A 24,102-nucleotide genomic window follows, 5' to 3' on the forward strand; every position below is an offset into this window, starting at 1 on the left:
TTTTTTAATTTTGCTTTTTGGGTCACATGCAGCGATGCTCAGGGGTTATTCCTGGCTCTGCACTCAGGAATTACTCCTGGCGGTGCTTGAGGGACCATATGGGATGCTTGGGAATCGACCTGGGTCAGCCACATGCAAGGCAAACATCCTACCCCTTCTACTAATACTCCAGCCCCAACACTTAATTCTTGTCCAGCGTTATCATCTCCAGCTATTGTCATACTAGTCCCTTCTCTATCTTACCTACCCTCAGCCCCCCCCCCCCACATACACTTGTGATTGATTCCAACCACTCACCAGTCCTCTTACCCCCATTTTTCCCTGGCTGTAGTAATTCCTATATTTTTAAAATACACTTTTACTAGAACCATAAAGGTGAGCAGTTAGAATGACAGCCTAATAGAGCTGTGTATGGGCTCTCAATTGAAGGAGAGCCAGGAAAGATGAGTGATATTTTTTCCTCCGCACCATATGTGGGCCACTCTCCACATGTTCGGACGAGCCTCACACATGGGAGAGCCGGTGGAGGAACCCAGGTGTGTGGGACCTGGGGCCGAGATCTCCAAGGCTGCTCGGATTGGGACTGGGCCTCTTCCACCCAGATCCCCCATTTTCCAGTAGCTAGGCAGTCACACCCAGAGACTGCCCCAGCGCCGTGTAATCCCATCAATTGCCAACATCCAGAGACTGTAAACCAAGACTATAAACTAATAGCCTAGTTCTCCCTCTTGGAGAACCCGACAAGCTACCTAGAGTCTATTGCCCACTTGGGAGAGCCTGGCAAGCTCCCCGTGGCGTATTCATATCCAAAATACAGTAACAGATATATACATACCTCTCAGAGACCCCGGCAAGCTGCCAAGAGTATCCCGCCTGCATGGCAGAGCCTGGCAAGCTACCCGTGGTGTATTCGATGTGCCAAAAACAGTAACAATAGGTCTCATTCCCCTGACTCTGAAAGAGCCTCCAATCATTGGGAAAGACAAGTAAGGAGTGGCTGCTAAAATCTCAGGACTGAGTGTAATAGAGACGTTACTGGTGCCCGCTTGAGTAAACAATAGGATGACAGTGATACATATGTACTATATTTTTCTATAAAAATTTTTTGATTGTGGTATCAGTTTACAATAGTGTTAATATTAGCGTTGTATGCTAACACTGCATGATACCCCTCACCAGAGTGTCAGTATGCCTCCACCACTATCCTACGTCCTGTGCTCCTTTGTATTGGTGATCTCAGGCTGTGTCTGTCCCCTGGCTTTGTTTCTTTAGGAATGAGATCATGTGGCATTTGTCTGTCTCCTTCTGACTCACTTCACTTCATTACACATCCTCCTGTTCCATCCAATTTGATGCAAAATTTCCTCTTTTTCTATGACTGAGTAGATAGATGTATTAGTAGGTATATATACCATTTGGTATATGTACCAGTCATCTGTTGCTGGACATTCTTTCCCAGTCTTGGCTATTGTCAGTAATACACAAATGAACCCAGGAGTCATTATCTTCAAGTTGATGTTCTGGTGTTCCTGGGGAAGATGGAGTAGACTCTCTCCCTGCCAGGTCCTGCTGTAAATGCCAGCCCTGAATCTCTCGTCTGGTAGCGTTCTTGACTTGGCCAGGTTTTGTGCAAGGTTGGAGTACTGATTTTTGACTTATCCCTCCCTTTTCTCAGAGCAAAGTTCTAGCAATCACTTCACAGCCTTTTTCCTTCTCTAGAATCTTGTTCTTTAGCTTTTAAGTTGACTATTGCTCCTTATTCCACAGCGGAAAATCTCTTGGAGATGGTGGTTGGATTCTCTGGTGAACTTTATCAGCAGGGTTGCATAAAGGATTTTGTACTTAGTTCTGTTTTTCATGTTATTTGATGTCTTTTTTCTTGGTTTTTGGGCCACCACTGGTGGTCCTTAGGGGGCTATGTGGGTTGTCTGGATTTAAACCCAGATGGCTGTGTTCAAGACAAGCAGCCTACTACTGCTCTGGCCTTCGAGTGTCATGAGAACACTCTTAAACTGATGGCTTTTTATGTCATTTTGGCCCCATATCTCGCTTTCTTCTTGATTTCTTCTTTTTTTTGAGGGGGGGGTCACACCTGGCGATGCACAGGGGTAACTCCTGGCTCTGCACTCAGGAATTACTCCTGGCGGTGCTCAGGGGACCATATGGGATGCTGGGAATCGAACCTGGGTCAGCCGCGTGCAAAGCAAATGCCCTACCCGCTGTGCTATCACTCCAGCTCCATTGATTTTTTTCTTTGAGTTTTTCAGTAGCATGCCATTAAATTTCCACTTAGTTGTGAATTTCTTCCTGTTAATGTCTAATCTCATACCACTGTGTTAAAAGACATGTGCCACAATTCTGTTAAATTTGTTAAGACTTGTTTGTGGCTAACATGATCCATCCTGGAGGACTCAGAATGCTTGAAAAGAACATGTGTTCTGGTGCGTTGGGAGGAATTTTCTGTTTATGTGTGTCAGCTTCATTTGATCTACAGTATTGTTTCAGCCTGCTATTTCCTTATTGATTTTCCATATAAAGTTACTGATCTACTGTTGAAAGTAAAGTCTTGATCACTTGTTGTATTGCTATCTCCCTCATCGATTCTGTCACTATCTGCTTTATGTATTTGAGTACTCCGATGCTGGGGACATATATATTCACAAATGTATATTCTCTTGATGAACATATCTCTCTTACTATATGTGAACTGATCCCTGGCTATTATTTTGGTTTCTCTCTAGTCATTTAAATTATTTATTTACATTTATTTTTTTGCTTTTTGCTTTTTGGTGATGCTCAGGGGTTACTCCTGGCTCTGTACTCAGGAATTACTCCTGGCAGTGCTTGGTGGACCATATGGGATGCCGGGAGTTGAACCCAGGTCAGCCATGTGCAAGGCAAACGCCCTCCCCACTGTGCTATCACTCTAGCCTCTAAACCAATTTTTAAACCAATTTTTATAGGTAAGGGATGGGGCCTGTGGTATTGGCCTGAAATAAAGGTGGGCGTGAAGGTCTGTGGGGCAAACAGTGCTGTCACCAGGGGGTGTGTATACTCCTAGGCCCACTGGAGTTTGGCCTGTAGGGACACTGCTGATCCTGGAGGATGGCTTGCAGCAGCGGCCTAGCCTTTGTAGTCCTGGTCTGGTTCTGGGGACCGCGGGTGGCTGTCTCCTGCACGGTGCTGCGGTCCACAGCAGACTTGGGCCACTTTAGTTTCCTGCTGCCCAGAGAAGGCTTCCTGAGCTTAAGTGATGAGGTGACACAGATAATGTGCTATTTTGTTCGCTACCTACTCTCCTCAGCGTATTTGTTCTGATTTTTGTCCTCCTCTTGGGTGCCTTGACCTCCTCTGGAATTCTCAACTCTTGAGAAGACAATTTTGAGCATAGACAGTTGTTCAAATCAGTGTTTTTCATGGGGACAAGCAATGGAAATTTCTATGCTGTCATCTTGGTGACATTGCTCTCTTGTGGCAAATTTTAAAATGACATATGGTTTATATCACATTTCTTCTTTGGTTTTGCTGACTATTTTGACTAACTGTCCAGTTTTCCTATCTCCTAATTTCTTCTGCTTCATCTTATTTGGCTTGTTGATACTGCTGGTCTTTCTGGGAGGTGCCCTTGGCTCTATTTTCTTTTCTTTTTCTTTTTTTTTGCTTTTTTGGATCACACCTGGCGTTGCACAGGAGTTCCTCCTGGCTCTGCACTCAGGAATTACTCCTGGTGGTGCTCAGGGGACCATATGGGATGCTGGGAATTGAACCCGAGTCAGCCGCATGCAAGGCAAACACCCTACCCGCTGTACTATCGCTCCAGCCCCTCTTTTCTTTTCGTTCTTTCTTTCTTTTTTCTTTTTTTTTGCTTTTTGGGTCACACCCAGCGATGCTCAGGGGTTACTCCTGGCTTTGCACTCAGGAATTACTCCTGGCGGTGCTCAGGGGACCATATGGGATGCTGGGAATCAAACCTGGGTCGGCCTCGTGCAAGGTAAATGCCCTACCCGCTGTGCTATCGCTCCGGCCCCATGGCTCTATTTTCTTAACACTGTCTTTTATTTCTGTTACCAAAGTTTTCCTTTGCCAGAGTTCTTTTTTGGTTCCCTGAATGCTCCTCTTATAAAGTACAGTTCTGTGGAAAATTTCTTTTATCTTTCTGAGAATAATAAGTGTCTTTGTTGCTGCTGGTTTTCTTCTCCCTGAAATTGTTTCACTCGTTACTCCACCCCATGCTCCATCTCTTTTATCGGTTTCCTTTATTAAGAAGGTTTTTCTACATACTTCTTGAATACTAATTAACTTTGTTCTCTGCTCATATTTAAAGCATTGGTTTCTAAAAAGGAAATTGAAAGTTCTGCCCTTTGCTGACACTGGACTTGACTTTAAAATAACCTGGTGTAGGTATTTTTTTTCTTGAACTGGTCAGATATCCCTAAAAAAAAGCTAAATATTCGTCCTGGAAAGGTTGCCAGATTTCCATCAGCTGAGTGAGGAAGAACACCGGGCGCCTCAGTATTCAGTGTATATATGCTTGTTTATTCTATTTAGGTACACTAAGATCCATGTGAACCTTTAGTCAGAAAGACAAATTCACTATTATAAGAAAATGAATTTATCAGATGTGTAAAGTGCTTCTGAGAAATCTATTTTCAAAACTCTTCCAGCTTTGCCTAGGATGTGGCTGGGTGGGGTGTGCTGGCCCTTCATGTGTCAAGTCCTGGTTTTGATTCCCGGCGCCGCAAAACAACCACCACCACCAAGAAAACCCCTCCAGCCTGATGCTGAATGTTACCATCAAAGAATATTCCTTTTTTTTTTTTTGTAACCCCAGCAATGCACAGGGGTTACTCCTGGCTCTGCACTCAGGAATTACTCCTGGCGGTGCTCAGGGGACCATATGGGATGCTGGGAATCGAACCCAGGTCGGCCGCATGCAAGGCAAACACCCTACCTGCTGTGCTATTGCTCCAGCCCCACAAAGAATATTCTTTAAGAATATTTCAGCCTCACGCTGAAACTTTTTGGGGGGCCACTCCTGGTGGTGTTCGGAGGACCATATTGAGTGCCTGGTCTCAGACCAGGTACGCTGCTGTGGGCAAGAGCCTGAATTCCTGTCTATCTCTGCAGTCCTTAACAACATTTCTGATTGTGAAAAAAACAAAGAAACAAAAATCACCATGTAGAGGCAAATCTCATAGGCAGAGGGCCACCACAAAACGGACTAGGTAGCTGTTACACTGCGGTGTTATTTTTTGTGTGGTAATGTTTTGAGTGTAACAAAAAGGGGCAGCTGGATATCCTTCAATAGGCCTCTATGTCTCCTGCCATCCTGAAGTTTCTATACTGAAATTCCTATCACTTCATACAAATTAGGACAATAATCAGTTTTCATTTGACAAGTACATAGTACAGAAGTGAACGGCAAAAAATTTACTGAAATACAAACTACAATACTTAGGCTTAATTTTCAATTAAGAACAGGACGGAAATCTCTACAATCAATGAAGCCAGATCCTATACTTCAGTTACTTGTAAAAGCCCATAAAAGGAAAAAAGCTAGAATTCCAAGGAAGATAGTTACACTGCCTCAGTGTCTGCCAAAGTCACATGATCGCTGCCTTTAAATATTTGAAAGAGTATCATGTGGTGGATTAATCAAATGTAATTCTTTTAGGTATAAAGAGCATATAAGGATCAGTGTACCAATGGAGCCCGAGAGATAGTATAGTGGGTAAGGCACTTGCCGATCTAGGTTCGATCCCCCACATACATATGGTCCCCTGTGCACAGCTGCGGGTGGCCCATCCCTTCCCCAAATAAGTCCTGAGCACCTGGGTATGGCCCACCCCCTCCCAAAATGAACAAGATATGTTTTAGGCTTGGCTTGGAGCTTGAATGAAATAAGATATCTCAGTAGATAGTTACTTGCCTCTGAGAGTTTGAAAGCAAGGAACTGGCAGCTGGTTAAATACATATGAGACATTTTCTACTATTTATATATTATATATAGGGAAAATTTTATTATTGAGAAATAATACTCTAGTTTTTCCTATGCATATTTTCCTTTTTTTTTTGTTACCAAAAGTAACACTTTCTTAAGAGTTAAAAGTATTTAAAAAAAGAGAGTTAAAAATATTAACTATTCACTGCAGGAAAATTAAGAAATACCAAGGACTCTTATATGCAGCGTCAGGCCAGTGAGCTAAGCTATATTTCTCCAGCTCTTTTTCAAGCAATTTTGCCCATTTTAATTTCTTGTAATTTAGAGCTTTCTTTCTGTTATATTGGTGCCTTTTTTGGGGAAACGGGGGGACACACCTGGCTGCTCAGGGGTTACTCCTGGCTCTGCACTCGGGGATCACTCTTGGTGGTTTGGGGGACCGTATGGGATGCTGGATCTGGGTTGGCCGTGTGCAAGACAAATGCCCTACCCACTTGTGTCCAGCCCCTGTACTAAAAGATCAAATTCACAGCACTCAATTCCCTCATTCCATAAAAATAGGTAATAAAAATGCTGACTAGTCCTTATTTGTTAGGGCCAATTCACAGGTCACTTTACCTCTGTTTTTGGGCTAACACTGCTTTTGGGGGGCAGGGGGATGGGTCACATTCAGCTGTGCTCAGGGCTTACTCCTGGTTCTGTGCTCAGGAATCATTCATGGTGGTGCTTGGAGGACCATCGGCAGTACCTCGTCCAGCACCTTACTTCGTTTCCCCTGCTCTTAACAGTGCTTCCTTTGATATGCCTTGGTTATAGATTTAGTGTCAACTTCCTCTTTTTGCTTGGAGAGGACAGAGATTAAGTCCTGGTAGCCCTTGGTCAAGCTGGCCTTCACAAGGCAAGCTCTGTGATTTCTACAAACCTATTAGTTTATTTAACATCCTGGCCAAGAAAGCTTAGATTTCATACCTGGTTGGGTTCCTTTTGTCTTCTTCAGAGATCAGAAACCATACAAAATCTGCATAGCTCATTCTTCCCTCTTTCTGTACAGTTTTTCCCCTAAAACAAAACAAAATACTTGGTTATAAAATTTTCCACATAATTATTCAGGTAAGTTTGACAGACTTAGAAGTAAAGTACCATTTCTTCAGAAATGAAGTTAAAATGCTGTAAACCTAACCAAGGACAAACCCTTTTATGACATATTTTGTTTTCAAAGGCCTCCACTATGAAATTAGATTTTGGATTTGAAGAAAGAAATCGTCTGTAATTTGAATGAAAATAGTCACTGAGATGAAATGCTGTTTCCTATATTTAGATGTGAGTAATAGCCATATCAAATAATTACTATCACAAATGAAGCAATGACTATATGTTTTGTCAGGTATTACCTGATCTGCAGTGCTGTAAAATTATAGTTTGCTAAAATGAGATTATTTCAGTATTACTTATAATTCACTTTTAAATTTAGATGCTTTTTCTTACCTTGTTACTGCCCCAGAAAATATCCTTTCAATGATCCTATTTGAAGAAGCTAAATATAAATCAGAAAGAAAAAAGCTAGTTAGAAATATGCTCCATATAGGGATTATTTTTGGGAAATTGTTTTTAGTAGCTACAAGCTAAAACAATACTTGCCACAATAAGACTATGACTAGTTAAGCTTTTACTTATAATTCATGTTTTTTGAAAAAAGAATCTGAGATGGCTTCATCAATCTATCCACCAATCCATTCATCTACCAATCACTGAATGCAAAAACAGAAAAAAACGGATGTGCCTGACAGCAGGATTTTATTTATAGAGTTGAGCGCCCAGTTAATTCTGAACATCCTGAGATAAATAAGACCAAGAAGTATTGAATTTGTATTGATCTTATTATCCAATAAGACAAGACAACTTTTCCTCTGAAACAAGACAAATTTTATCCTAGCATTAAATTCAAATGTGAACTAATTCTAAAGAAGGTAATTTAAGTAAAACAATGGAGAATGCTTCCCAATAGAATTTTATGAAAGATACAGAAAGATACCATAAACATACTTATTCTATCTAAGTACAGGATATAATACGATATAATGTAAAATGTTAAAAATCACTACAGTAAGTTGTATTCAATACAGGGAAAGCAGAACTGATGAGTTGGTTCAAAGGGCTAGTGTCTACTGTGCATATGGGAATTCTGGTTTAATTCCTGGCTCTGCATGGTCCTTGAGCACCTGGAGGTGTTCAACAAGCAAAAAAGGAGAGAGGAGAGAGGCAGAGAGAGAGAGAATACAGGCTGATTTTATTTTCAATGCTAGGGACCAAACCCAGAATCTCACACATTAGAGGCATGTGTTATACACTAAGCCACATCCCTCGCCCCTTATATGTTGCTTTTTGATGAATCCACACCAGTATACCTCACTGTAGGCTCAGAAATCACTTCATTTTATTATTTTTTATTTTTTTATTTTTGGTTTTTGGATCACACCCGGCGATGCACAGGGGTTACTCCTGGCTCTTCACTCAGGAATTACCCCTGGCGGTGCTCAGGGGACCATATGGGATGCTGGGATTAGAACCCGGGTCAGCCGGGTGCAAGCCCTACCCGCTGTGCTATCGCTCCAGCCCTTCATTTATTTTAAATTGTAGGTTGGGAACATTATATCTGATACCTTTGAATGATCTTACAACTGAGAAAGACATTCATGTGAAACAGAGGCGAGGCTGTGGCTTTAGACCCAGTGGTGTGATGAAGATAAGGCTCTCCTTTTTAATTTTTCTATTTAGTTTTTGGGCCATATCCAGCATTTCTCAGGGCTTATTCTTGGCTCCATGTTCAGCATCACTCCTGGTGGTGCTACAGAGACCATCTGTGGTGCTTTCGGACAGGGCCAAGGCTAACCTTGTGCAAGGCAAATAAGTGACTTAGGCACAGTCTTCTCCTTCCTACCCCAGGATGCTCTCCTCTTCCGTAAGTGCCCCAAGCAATGACAAACACTCAAATTCCAGGATCAGCGATGAGGCTGTTAGAATTAGCATGTAATTTCTCTGCATAGGGTTGAGCATAGTCAGCACAAAAAATACATTTGCAGAGAAAATACCTTTTCTGAAATTAAATTCCAAATTTCAAACCCCTAGGTTTCTAAAACATCAGAAACTATCTAATTAGATACATTACTTTCCTCTTTGTCTGTTTTTTCCCTTGGCCACACCTGGTGGTGCTCAGGATTTACTCCTGGCTCTGCACTAAGGGTTCACTCCTGGTGGGACTCTGGGGACCAAATGGAGTGCTGCAGATTGAACATTGGTTGCCCACCTGCAAGGCAAGCGCCCTACCTGCTGTACTATCACTCTGGCCCCTCCTCTTGGCTTTTTATAAATACTGCATAGTGGAAATTCACATGTAACTCATGCCTTTCAAATAAAGGGCTTTTTTTTAAAAGGTGGTTGTTTTTTTTCAATTCATTATTTCAAAATAAACATCACTCGTCACCAATTTATCAAAATCAAGACTTATCCCTAAACCCTTTTTTCCTATACCTGACTTATAAATAAACTATCTTTACATATTCTCACTTAAAAGTTACTGTCAAAGGCTTTGGAACTGGAGATTTTACCTGGGAGTGGGGGTGTCTCGGAGGGGCATTAGGGACCCTGGAGGAGGGAAGTGGGCGATCTAGTGATGGGTGTGGTGTGTGAATGATATACACATGGAAGTATACTCAACAGTACCGTAGACCATGGTGCCTCAATGAAAATGGTAAAGAGAAAAATAAAGATTAAAAAGTTATTGGCCCTTACAGAGGACTTATATTAGATATGAAATTTAAGAAATGGTAATTCCTCTAATGAATGGGGACCATTAATATAATTCTCACTTTCCTCAAAATGGTTTTATCTTAGCCTCTACAGCATCACTCACCCTGGTCATTGTAACGAGAGAGATCGTCCTGGCTGATGTAGAGGTCGTGATCACTGTCCAGTTCCCAGAATTTACAATAAATAACATAGAAATGTTCGTAGGAGAAGTAATCTGTGATTTGGTTGATATCTTCCTCTTCTTCCAGAAGAGCCAGCGTCTGAAATGATATGAACAGAGGGATTACTTTGTCCTAAGCACTTTTTTTTTTTCTTTTTGGGTCACACCTGGAGATGCACAGGGTTTACTCCTGGCTTTGCACTCAGGAATTGCTCCTGGCGGTGCTCAGGGGACCATATGGGATGCTGGGAATCGAACCTGGGTCAGCTGCGTGCATGGCAAACACCCTACCCGCTGTGTTATTGCTCCAGCCCCCTGTCCTAAGTATTTTTTATTAAAAAATTTCTGGGAGTTTTGGTGCGACATCAGTGGTGCTCGAGGATTACGTGCAGGGATGATATGTGGTGCCCTGATTCAAACCCGAGTTGGCTGTGTGTATGCAAGACAAGTTTCCTAACCACTGTGCTCTATTGCTGTGGCCCCCAAGAAGATTGTTTTAAAATGATGAAATGTTAGCCTTGGTCATTATATAGACTCTAGTTATTTTTTTAAAAACACATGAGCTCCACTACATTTCTCTTCCCTTTTATTTATTGTTTTAAACATTTCATTTATTTTTAAGCTTTTGGGTTTGTTTTGGGGCCACACCCGGCAACTGTTAGGGGTTACTCCTGGCTCTGAATTCAGGACTCACTCCTGGTGCTGCTCCAAGGACCGTGACGATCGAACCTGGGTCAGTCGCATGCAAGGCAAGTACCCTACCCCTGTACGGTCACTCTGGCCCCTCTTCCCTGTGTTGCTGATGTGATGAATGGGGTCAGTACTTGGCTGTGGTGCTCATATTCGCTTGGATGCAGTGTGCCAGACATCCTACAGTACGGTGGCACCAATGATGATAAACGGTGCCACAATCATTTTTATAATTCTATGATTATGAATTAATAATCATTTGTAATGATTATAAATGGCTGCTGGGCTCATTCTCAACATGTGAGCCGGTACCAGGGATCAAACTTGTGGCTTTATGACTGCACGGCAGATGCCCTACCACTGACCTTTATAGAGCCTCCTAAGTTTTTATTTCAAGTTTGAAATATGGCTTTGAGACAGAATAACATGGCAAGAAAGAAGTGAAACCTGAAACACAAAGGAATGTACAACAAGTTCACAACAGATGTCAGCATAGGAAACCACATATGCAAGATGACAGTGGACTGACATATTCAAGGAGAAAATCTTCAACTTTGGGTCCAAGGCTATCATTCACATTTGTGGGAGTGTTAGGAGGGACCCCTGGGAAAATGGTGGAGGCAAGTGGGCACGATGGTGAAGGGTCTGGTGTTGGGATACTGTATGCATAAAACTCTACTATTGATAGTATGACAAAACTGTAAATCATGGTCGTTAAAAAAAAAAGCTATGGGCCCGTAGTGATAATACAGTGGGTAGAGTGCTTGCCTTGCATACTACCGGCCCAGGTTCAATCCCCAACACTGCTGGGTGTTTCCCAAAACCAAAACCAAACAAAATTAAACATATAAGAGCCCTAAATGGGAAATTAGAAGGACTGGGACTAAATGACATATATAGGGTCCTCCATCCTCAAAAAGATGAATATACATTATTCCCTAGTACACATAGAACATTCTTCAGGATAAATCATGTAATAAGGCATAACTCAAAACATATATACATTTACAAATATAGAAATCAGGCCACAGTGCCATGAGGGTAGCAGTTAATTATAAATTAAAAAAAAAAGATGAAAAAACCTCCAATACCTAGAAGCTGAACAAACACTGCTAAATAACATATGTATTAAAGACAAAATAAAAGAAGAAACAAAAAACTTCCTTGAAACTATGAGAATTAAGTAAAACTCAAACTATCATAATCTCTGGGTCACAGCAAAAGCTGTAATAAGGGGAAAATTCATGGAAATTTTCCTACATAGTGCTACATAAGGAAAGAAGAAAAAGCTCAAATCAGCAGCCTAAACACAAGTCTTAAATACCTGGCGAAGGAACAACAAATGAATCTCAAAACTTGTAGAAGAAAGGAAATAATAAAAATTAGAGCAGGAACTGGTGATATGGAAATCAAGAAAGTAGAGACAATGAAAGCAGGAGCTGGTTCTTTAAAAGAATAAATAAGATAGACAAAACTTTGGCTTTACTCACAATTTATAAAAGGGAAAAATGCCCAAATGAATCATCAGAGACGAAAGAGAAATTACAACAGACCCCTCAGAAATTCAAGATGTCATCGGAGTTTACTATGAATAACCGTGCTGTAAAGCTGGAGAACCAAGGAAAGAAATGGAAAGATTCTTAGAAACACTTAATTTATCAAAACTGAGCACGGAGGAAATAGAAAACCTGAACAGTCAATCACAAGCAAGAAAATTAAAACAGTAATTAAGAATCTCCCCAAGAGGGGTTGGAGTGAAACTACAGTGGGCGAGGTGTGAACACATGGCCAACCTGGGTTCGATGGTGGGCTTGGGGCACCTTATGGGATGCTGGGAATCAAGGAGTAAGTCCTGAGCATCACTGGGTATGAGCCCACAAGAATATCTCCCAAAATAAAGGACTTGCTTCAGCTACGTTAACTGGTGAGTTCTGGCAACCTCCAATGAAGACTTAACTACCTTTAATTCCTTAAGCTCTTCCGAAATATTGAAAAAATAGGAATCCTTCATAACAGCTTCCAAGAAGCCAACATTACACTAATACACAAAGCAGATAGATACTACTAAAAAAGGAAATTTTAGACCAATTTTCCCGGTGAACATTGTGCAGAAATCCTCAGTAAAATAGTTGCAGTCTAACACTAATCTAATAGCATGACAAAATGATAGAACATGAAGAAGTGGGAATCTTCACATGGAGGCAAGGATAGTTTAACTGCATCAATAAAAGATAAATCATATGATCATGTCAACTAATGTAGAGGAAGCTTTCAACAAGATTTAAAGTTCATTCATGATTAAAAAAAACCAATTTTCGGGAGAAACCTTCCTCAAGAAAGTTTAATTGCCATCCATATTAAACCACAGTCAGTATCAGTTATAATGGTAAAACCTTAAAGTACTCCCCCCTTGAATCAGGCACAAAAGTGGACTCTTTCCACTTTTGTCCAATATAATGTTATAGGTGCTAGCAAGACCAATCTAAAAAGAAAAATCTAAGAAATTAGAAAACAAATTGTCACTGTTTGCAGATGACATAATATAATAAAAGAACCTAGAAAGCCTAGAAATGTCCCTAGAAACAATAAACCAATACAGCAAATTAGTCGGCTACAGAGTAACATACAAAAATCTGTTGTATTACTTTATGCAAATAATAAACTAGAAGAGATAGAAATCAGAACGTTTTACTGCATTCAAAATAATGTCAAAAAATATCAAGTATGAAAGTAAGGAAAGAGTAAAGTGAAAATCATCTGCCACACAGGGAGAGGGGGAGTGGGAGGGTGGGTATGCTGGGGTTATTGGTGGTGGAACATGTGCACTGGTGAAGGGATGGGTGTTTGAGCATAGTATGACTGAGACTCGATCCTAAAAGCCCTGTAACTGTTCTCACGGTAACTCAATTAAAAAATAAATTAGAAAAATAAAACAACAACAACAACAACAACAACAAAATATCAAGTACCTAGGAAAACTTAACAAAAGATCTACATTATGAAAACTAAAAGTTCTTAGTTTTGAAGTCATGAAATTTGCTTATAAATGGATGGACATGGCAAGTTATGCTGAGTGAAATGAGTCAGAAGAAGAGGGACAGATACAGAATGACTGCATTCATTTGTGGTATATAAAAATATATATAGTAGAAGACTAATATCTCTGGCCAGGGAAAACAGGGGTTAGGAGCACTGGTCAGTGGTTGGAATCAACCACAGTGTGTGTGGAGTTGAGGGTAGGTAAGACAGAGAAGAGATCAGTATGACAATGATAACTGGGAATGATCACACTGGACAAGAACTGAGTGTTAAAAGTAGGTAAAAGGGATATTTTTGATAAACTTTCAGTATCAATATTGCAAACCATAATTCCTGAGAGAGTGAGGAGAGAGCGAGCAAGAGAGAGGAAAGTGTCTGGTGGGGGGTTGGGGGGTGATGTGAGGGAACCTGGGGACACTGGTGCTGGGAAATGTACACTGGTGGAGGAATGGGTGATGGAACACTGTAAGACTGAAACAACTTTGTAAGGGTTTATGTCAGAGTGATTCAGTTGAAAAAACAAACTAAAAGTCACTTATAAAAGAGAAAAGAAGACTTTAGGAAGTAGAAAAATCTTCCACATTCATGTATTGGATCAATACTGTCAAAATGATAGTACACCGGGTAGGGAATTTGCCTTGCACTAGGCTGATCTGGGTTTGGTCCTTGGCACTCTGTATGGTTCCCCAAGCCTGCCATGAATGATCTCTGAGCACAGAGCCAGGAATAAGTCCCTAGAACTGCCAGGTATGACATCAAAATAATAATAATAATCACTGTCACTGTATCACTGTCATACCATTTCTCATCGATTTGCTTGAGCAGGCACCAATGTCTCAAGTGAGACTTGTTGTCACTGTTTTTGGCATACTTAATACGCCACGGGTAGCTTGTCAGGCTCTGCTGTGCAGGTGAGATACTCTCAGTAGCTTGCCGGGCTCTCCGAGTGGGATGGAGGAATCAAACCTGGGTCGGCCATGTATAAGGCAAACGCCCTACCCACTGTGCCTATTGCTCCAGTCTAATAATAATAATAATAATAATAATAATAATAATAATAATAATAATAATCCTCTTCAACAAGTGGTGGTGGTAAAACTGGGTAACCATTTTTAAAACATGAGCTGAATCTGTATCTCACAGCTTACACAAAACACAATTCTAACTGTATCAAAGACCATAACCCATAAAATACAATGAAAAAAAATATAGGCACAGTGCTCCAAGATTTAAACCTCAAAGTATTTTCCATGGCATGACTTTATTGGCAAAGGCAACAGAAACAAAAACAATGGGACTACATCAAGTTAAAATTTTTCTGCATGGAGAGATGCAGATCAAAACAACTTTGAGATACCACCTCACACCACAGAGACTAGCACACATCCAAAAGAACAAAAGCAACCGCTGTTGGAGAGGATGTGGGGAGAAAGGGACCCTTCTTCACTGCTGGTGGGAATGCCGACTGGTTCAGCCCTTCTGGAAAACAATTTGGACGACTCTCAAAAAATTAGATATTGAATTCCCATTTGACCCAGCAATACCACTGCTGGGAATATATCCCAGAGAATCAAAAAAGTACAATCGAAACAACATCTGCACATGTATGTTCATCGCAGCACTGTTTACAATAGCCAGAATCTGGAAAAAACCCGAATGCCCCAGAATGGATGACTGGTTGAGGAAACTTTGGTACATCTATACAATGGAATACTATGCAGCTGTTAGAAAAAAGGAGGTCAAGAATTTTGTAGTTAAGTGGATGGGCATGAAAAGTTTCATGCTGAGTGAAATGAGTCAGAAAGAGAGAGACAGACATAGAAAGATTGCACTCATCTATGGTATATAGAATAACAGAGTGGGAGACTAACACCCAAGAACTGTAGAAATAAGTACCAGGAGGTTGACTCCATGGCTTCGAGGCTGGCCTCACGTTCCGGGGAAAGGTCAACTCAGAGAAGCGATCACCAACTACATTGCAGCCGAAGGCCATGTGGGGGAAGGGAGTTGCGGGCTGAATGAGAGCTAGAGACTGAGCACAGCGGCCACTCAACACCTTTGTTGCAAACCACAACAGCTAATTAGAGAGAGAAAGCAGAAGGGAATGCCTTGCCACAGTGGCAGGGTGGGGTGGGGGGGAGATGGGATTGGGGAGGGTGGGAGGGACACTGGGTTTACGGGTGGTGGAGAATGGGCACTGGTGAAGGGATGGGTTCCCAAACTTTGTATGAGGGAAGTGTGAGCACAGAAGTGTATAAATATGTAACTGTACCCTCACGGTGATTCTCTAATTAAAAATAAATAAATTATGAAAAAAAAAAAAAAAAAAAAAAGAAAAATTCCTGGAGACACCATTCAGGGCAGACAAACATGGAACCCAACCAAATGCTCGCAGAAAATAAGGTAGAAAGTAAATATCTTACAGCCATATATGGGATGGAAATTTAAATGACCAAAGACATTAAATCGCAGTGACATAGCACTCTGTGGACTGCACTTAACAGCAACTCTGGGGAAAACCAGGGTGATGTTGAAGACAGCTCTAGAGTCAAGACCCCTGTGCTACTTCCTAATGCTGTCTGAAGTTTCACTGATTTTTCTTTGCCTCTGCAGAGGCTCTCTGTCCACTGGAAACCTTTCTAGCCTGTGTCTTGTTTTGGGAAATGCTCACAGAGAGGAAAGAAGATACTTAGCTGGAAGAGAAAGGTCCTTGACTCTGGGGAATTCAATCCTAATTCATAGTTAGATTTCCACAGATTTCTGATCACTTAAATTTTTTTTTTGATTTTTATTCTCTATTGAGTCATGGCGAGATACAGATTTACAAAGCTGATCATGGTTGGATTTCAATCATACTTTTTCCAATACCTGGCCCTCCACCAGTGTACATTTCCCACCACCAATGACTCCAGTTTCCATCCCACCACCCTCCCCACAGTCTCTTTCTATGCAGACACTTACCCTCCACTTCTCTCTCTCTTTCACTCTTTCTCTCTTCTCTCTCTCTCTCTCTCTCTCTCTCTCTCTCTCTCTCTCACACACACACACACACACACACACACACACCTCTTTGGGGTATTATGGTCTGCAATACAGGTACTGAGAGGGTATCATGTTTGTTCCTTTATCTGTTTTCAGCACACAGATCTTATGCAGAGTGGTCATTTCCAACTATCTTTGTCATGGCCGTCCCTTCTCTATCCCAACTGCCTTCTCCACCAGCCCTTGAGGTAGGCTTCCAACAGTGGCTCAATCTTCCTGGCCCTTGTTTCTACTGCTCTTGGGTATTGGTCTCACATTACATGTTTGTTGATATTCCACAAATGAGTCAAACTATTCTATATTCTGATCACTTTCTTAAAAAATGTATTATGTTTGTACTTGATATATTCTCCACCTTCTGCCTTCATTAATTCTAACAGAAGTAATAGTTTACTGCATGGCAATTTCTGAGTTCAAATCAGAAGCAGAAATCTCTGGTTTGAGTTTCAGTGCTTCTCCCTATGAGGAAAAAATTCTAAGACCTAATTTTATGGCTTGAAAACTGAATGGTAATAAATCCCTCTGCATAGGGTTAGAGGAAGGTTTTCAGTGTTATCCGGTCAAAGCAATAGTACAGTGAGTAGAATACTAAGCCTGGCACACTGCCAATCTGGGTTTGCTGCCCAGAAGGACCTATAGTCTTCTCAAACCCCTCCAGGAGTGATCTCTGAGCACTGAGCTAGGAGTAATCCCTGAGCATGACCTGGTGTGACCTCCCATAAACAAAACAAAAAACCGATATGATCATACACGAGATATCTTCTAATTGATGCTCACATAGAGTAGAATGTTCTAATGACATCTGGATATTTAGATTGTGTAGACACTGAGAACAATAGAATTTTAGGGCCTGTTCAAAATGAGAATTCAGAATTTAAAATGGCAAATAAATAATTTAAAGTGCTATTCAATGATAAAGGGGAAGACCTTATAACGCCAAAAATCCAAGTGCTCAATTCAAAGAGCAGTGCATTTTTGCAAAATAATTAGCTTTCTCACATATTCCTGTAATAATTATTTCTTAGATATTTTTATTAATGATGTCTTTCTATGACACCACTTTTGTGATATTTTCTTAAGTGAAAATAAAAGGTAATTTAATATTTTCTCTGCTAATATTTAAAGTTTGTTTTCTGTTTAAGAGTTTAGAGAAGTTTCTTTGGGATTCACTAATTACTGGAATGTCATGTAAGTTTTTAAGATTATGTTCAATTTTGTGACAATTTGTAGAAAAGTTGTTTTACGAGAAATGTGTCCAGACTTCACAGTAGGTTACCGGCCCCTCTGCCGGTTCCCCGTGGTTGCTTGGTGGCCACTATTTTCCAGAGGCCAATGGACGACCAGGTATGGGCCTGCAGTGACGAGACACGGGGGGGGGTGCTGGGGTGAGGGGGGTGCTCACGGGATGGGGGTGGAGCCGGCCCTTTCCTCCCCCACCCCAATGAGACCCCGAGTCATCACCCATGAACGGGCCTCTGGCTACTGATCAAGCAGCTTTAGCCATGATCCCAGAGACTCAGAAACAAGTCTCAAAACCCAGCGGCTTCTGGCAGAAATCCCTCCAGATTTAATTATTAAAATTTCAAAATTCCAAAATTGCACAGCCATGACATCATATGCTATTAATAATCAGCAATAGAATACAAGTTGTCTAATGTTGCCTTTTCTGCATATCTGCGTGCTGGGTCAAAATCCCAAATAATAATGGTGGGTCTGGTGTAGAAATATTGAATGTAATCAAAGTAGGAAGAGATGTGGAAATCATGTGCCACACTCTTAGGGGGACGGGATGGGATGGGGGTTACTTGAGGGTTTTGGTGGTAGAAAATGTGCACTGGCGAAGGGACTGGTGTTTCATCATTGTATGACCAAGACTTAAACCCGAAAGCGTTGTAACTGCTCTCATGGTGATTCGATAAATAAATTTATTAAAATGAAAAAAAAAAAAAAAATAAAATTTTTCTGCATGACCAAAAAAAAAAAAAAGAAGAAGAAGAAAGAAAGAAATAAAAGAAAAAACAAAACCAGGCTAAAACTAAAAGACACCAACTCAATGGGAGAAAAATATGCACTTAACATACTAAATGGTTTTATATCCAGATATATAAAGAATTCACAAAGATCAACAATAACAAAATCCAAAAGCCTTATTAAAAAATGGGGATTGGAAATGAACACATACTTCTCTGAAGACAGATGGCCAGTAGGCACATGAAACAAGTGCTCATCATCATTTGTTGTCAGAGAAATCTAAATTAAGGTGGGAATGAGATACAATCTCATACCAGTGAGAACGTCACATGGTAAGAACAAACAACTGGGAATGATCTGTGTTGGCAGGGGAAGTGATGGAAAAGAGCTTTTATCCACTTCTGGTGGGAATGTTGTCTGGTTCACTGGTTCACCCCTAATAGAAAACGGTATGGAGATTTCTCAGAACACTAAGAACAGAGCTGCTGTATGACCAGCAGTTCCACTTCTTGTTCTCTATCCCTAAGACACAAAAACATTAGTTTGAAAGGACATATTCACACCATTATCCATTACAGTGATACAGTGATATCCACTGCAGCATTTAGTCCAATAGTTAGGAGATGGAATTGACCCAGGTATCCTGGGTGGATAATGAAGTTGTGACGTGCGCGCGCGCACACACACACACACACGCAGGAATACTATGCAGAAACAAGAAATGATGTGATCATGTATTTCACTGCAACTTCAGTGGAAATTAAGGATCTCATTTATTTTTTGTCACCCAGTGATGCTCAGGACGAACTCCTGGCTCTGCACTCAGAAACCACTCCTGGCAGGGCATGGGGGATCATAGGGGACACCAGGGATCAAACCTGGGTCAGCCACATGCACAGCATATGCCCTCCCACTTTACTACAGTTCTGGCCCAGACAGAATCTTATTATAAGTGAAGTAAATTAGAAGAAGGACAATTTCAGATAACTGGACTTATGTGTGGTATAGAGAATAATAAGACAAGGGAATGCAAGGTACCAAAGGGAGGACACTTTACCCCTGACCCTAGGAGATGGAAATGGGAAGGAAAGGGAAGAAAAACAATGGATGGTGGATGTAAGAAGAGATAGATGGGAGATGATATGGGCAGGGTTCAGCTGGCCGTGGGCACTTTGATGGTCTAGAGGTGTGGTACATCTATATATCTAAACCACACAGCCAACAACACAGGAAGCATAAGACCCAAACTACAATAACCAAACTCCAAAATGTTCCTACATAGGAGACCATCTGGGGGATGGGATGGAACACTGGTGACAATGATGGTGGGGCTGGTGTAGGAATACTGTATGCTTGAAATTCTATTATGGACAGCTTTGTAAACCATGGTGCCTTAATAAAAAAATTAAAATTAAAAAGAAAAGGAAAATATGGGGCCAACTCTAGTTCAACACCCACCACAGATATGGTCCCCCGAGTATCTCCAGGAGTGCTCCCTATATATAGAACCAGGATGATGCTCTGAGCACAGGTGTGGCCCCAAACAAACAACCCCCTAAAACACAACCAAAATATGGCTATATTTTTAGAAAATAAAACAAGTTCAGGGCAAAAGTATGCTGCATGAGGCAAATATATTAATTTGATAAGATATCTTAATAATTATAAATAATTGGGGCTGGAGCAGCAGTACAGTGGATAGGGCATTTGCCTTGTATGCAGCCAACCTGGGTTTGATCCCTGGCATCGAATATGGTCCCATGAGAACTGCCAGGACTTATTCTTGAGTTCAGATTGAGGAGTAATCCTTGAGCATAGCTGGTGTGGGTCCCCCAATATAAATAACAGTTAAGTGATTGGGAAACTTCTAATGTATATACACATATATTTATTTACATGTACATATGAGAGAACATATAACAAAATGATGTTATCTGTATTAGGGTAATAAAATGTGACTCTTCTGTTTTCCAAACTTGCCTGCAATGTTTCGTTTTACAAAATGTTCTTTCATACGCATAAAGCAGAATATAAAAATAAATACAAGCATATCCTCTCGTGTTCACACAGCTGACTGTCATAAAATGAAAGAGCAAGTTTCTGCTGTCAGTGAGTATGGCCTTAAGGAGGTAAGCTGGCAGGACCTATCAAATGAAAAAAAGCATGGGACATTTCTTTTTCTTTTTTTTCTTTTTTGCTTTTTGGGTCACAGGGGTTAGTCCTGGCTCATGCACTCGGGAATCATCACCCCTGGCGGTGCTCAGGGGACCATATGGGATGCTGGGAATCAAAGCAAGGTCGACCACGTGCAAGGCAAATGCCCTACCCGCTGTAAGCATGGAACATTTCATCCAAGATTTTCCCTTGAGTAGTCTCTCTAGAGAAGATTTTACCCATACACCTAAGTGGAAAGTATGGGGGTGTTCACTGTATTACAATTGTGAGACGAGGACAATGAACTGAAAGAAGAATAAGTAGTATACTCATTCCATATGTTATGCAGGAGTTGAATCACTTCTATATGGATGGAAATGAACATCAAAACTTATTATTACATGAGAAAGACAAGTAAACAGAAAAATAAGTATTACCCTACTGGGGCTGGAGCGACAGCATAGCAGGAAGGGTAGTGCTTGCCTTGCTGACTCGAGTTTGACCCCTGGGATGCCATGTGGTCTCTGAGCCCGCCAGGAGTGGTCCCTAGTGCAGAGCCAGGACCAAGCCCTGAACACCCCCAAAACCAAAAAATGTAGCAAGTAAATGGCCCTCCTCCCCAAAAAAAGTATTATCATACATATTTAAAAAATATAAATCTATATAACCTATGTATATAAGGGAATAAAATAACAGATAATATAGGTAATTATTTTATATATATACATATATGTCTATAGAAACATATAAAAGTTATATATACTTTGACATATTGGTGTATCTGTTCTACAGCTTCCCTTTTTAGCATGTCTTTACTCTGTGTGCCCCAGATGAAGAAAAAAAGAGTAAATACGGTGACAATAGTAGCTAAAGATTCACTTAAAACATCTGATTCTGCTGGAGCGATAGCACAGCGGGTAGGGCGTTTGCCTTGCATGTGGCCGACCCAGGTTCGATCCCCAGCATCCCATATGGTCCCCTGAGCACCGCCAGGAGTAACTCCTGAGTGAAAAGCCAGGAGTAACCCCTGTGCATTGCCGGGTGAGACCCCCAAAAAAAAAAAACAAAACAAAAAAAAACAAACATCTGATTCTTTTAATTTGATTTTCTACTTTCTTTTTCCTTTTTTTTGGGGGGGGGGCATATGTAGAGATGCTCAGGGGTTACTCCTAGCTCCGAACTCAGGAATCCTTCCTAGCAGTGTTGGGGGACCATATGGAATGCAAGCACCCTATTCTCTGTATCATCTTTCTGGCTCAATTCCACTTTCTTTAGATGAAGAGATGCTTGAACAATCAAGCACGAAGATTACCACAGTAAAAAGCTCCCACTGGTGGTCAAACTTTCTCACTGTATAGCATATAAAGTAACTGAATCAGTGTTTCTTAAAATGAAGTTTTAGTGCTTATCTCAGCAGGGGCCACATCATTTCAGTGCTACAAGAATCCGGTGGCAATTCCTTCTCTTCCCTGAGGCTCTCTCTCACCTTTCAGTTCTGGGCACTGGAGTCTCTCCTCCCGTCCTTGAAACAGTCTCTAGTTTCTGGGCATTGGTTTATGCTGCTTCTTCGTCTAGAATCCCCTTTTAACATTCAATTATTTTTTTTTTCATTTTGGAGAACAGATAATCTCTCCTGTCAGGCTCAGATGATAACCCTGCGAAGTAACTGCATATTTCTCTAGACTGTTTCCAGGTGAGGTGGGGCAATCTGTACTTGTCTATGTTTCATGTCACAAGGCATGTCTAGGGGCAGGGACACACCTCGTGTGCTGCCAGAGCTACTGGATAAGGAGATGACTGAGAACGAGAGCCTGAAAGTCGTGACAGTGCCTGGCATCTTGGTGACATAGCCGTTAAATAAGAATGCTATTTAAATTACTCTGGACGTAAATCCGAAAAGGTGCATACTTGCAAAAAGTTGCTTTTCCTTATTTCTGTCGAAGTAATTTTTCCACTCCAAGATCTGTTGACTGTGTAGAATATTCTCTGAATAACCTGGATCCAAAAGGAAAACAAAGTCAAAGAAGAACATCAATAAATTAAAAGGAAACAGACATTATCAAGCAGTGACAAAGTGTTTTGATTACAAAATTCAGATACCCAAATAGTGGGGTAGGGGTGGGGCGAGGAGGTGGATGGACTAGTAGAAATAAATGGATATTGGTGGAGGCTGTTGGGCATATTGGTGGTGGTAAGGGTGCAAAAATTTTGTATATCAATATCAGAAATGTCAATGCTGATTAACCATGTTACTTATTAAAAGAAAGAGGGGCCGGAGACACAGTACAGTAGGCACAGCACTTGCCTTGCATGCAGCTGACCCAGGTTCAATCCCCGATACCCAATAAGGTCCCCCTAGACCCTCCAGGAGTGATCCCTGAGGAGAGAGCCAGGCATCAGTCCTGAGCACCAACAGGTCTGGCCCAACCCCTGGAAGGGAGGAAGGAAGGAAGGAAGGAAGGAAGGAAGGAAGGAAGGAAGGAAGGAAGGAAGGAAGGAAGGAAGGAAGGAAGGAAGGAAGAAGAAAGGGGGAAGAAAGGGGGAAGGAAGGGGGGAGGAAGGAGGGAGGGAAAGAGGGAGGAAGGGAGGAAGGAAGAAAGGGAGGAAGGGAGGGAGGAAGGAAGAAAGGGAGGAAGGGAGGGAGGAAGGAAGGAAGAAAGGAAGGAAAGAAAGACAGAAATCCTTAAATGTAAGTAAGATTTTTCCAAAGACTAGTTCTGTGAAGCCATGATTGTACAAAAAATGGTGAAACGTTTCTTCTCACCACAGTATTTAGGAAAGTAAGAGGATTCCTGCATTGGGTAGGAGAGGGGATTAAGTGCTGTGTAACTTTCTCTACTTGGCCCATAAGCCAGACTCTGAGGTAGGGGTCCTTTAGCATAGATGAAGTATCTTTTTTGAAAAACACCACTGACCAAGCAAGTGAAAGCAAAGATAAACAAATGAAACTACATTAAACCAAGAAGTTTCTGCATCTTCTGGGAATATACCCCAGGGGCCCAAAACACAATACAGAGAAGCCATCTGCACTCCTATGTTCATTGTAGCGCTATTCACAATTGCCAGAACCTGGAAACAACCCAAGTGCCTGAGAACAGACGACTGGATAAAGAAACTATGGTACATCTATACAACGGAATACTATGCTGCTATTAGGAAAAATGACATCATGAAATTTGCTTATACACGAATGGGCATGAAGAGCACACGCTGAGTGGAAAGAATCAGAGGGAGAGGGGCAGACACAATGATCACATATTTGTGGGATATAAAAAATACGATGAGAATAATACTCAAA

General features: G+C 41.3%; 1 protein-coding gene across 1 annotated transcript in view; it reads right to left on the reverse strand.

Annotated features, from left to right (window-relative positions):
• Positions 1–24,102, reverse strand: part of PPP2R3A (protein phosphatase 2 regulatory subunit B''alpha) — a 155,374-nt gene that overhangs the window by 25,115 nt on the left and 106,157 nt on the right. The window contains exons 8-11 of the mRNA XM_055126127.1: positions 22,713–22,799; positions 9,852–10,008; positions 7,427–7,475; positions 6,911–7,000 (exon numbers count right to left, since the gene is read on the reverse strand). Of these exons, the coding sequence (XP_054982102.1) occupies positions 6,911–7,000; positions 7,427–7,475; positions 9,852–10,008; positions 22,713–22,799 (383 nt within the window). The remainder of the gene's footprint in view (positions 1–6,910; positions 7,001–7,426; positions 7,476–9,851; positions 10,009–22,712; positions 22,800–24,102) is intronic.

This window comes from Sorex araneus, chromosome 2 (genome assembly GCF_027595985.1).
Source record: "Sorex araneus isolate mSorAra2 chromosome 2, mSorAra2.pri, whole genome shotgun sequence".
NCBI classification, from domain to species: Eukaryota; Metazoa; Chordata; class Mammalia; order Eulipotyphla; family Soricidae; genus Sorex; species Sorex araneus.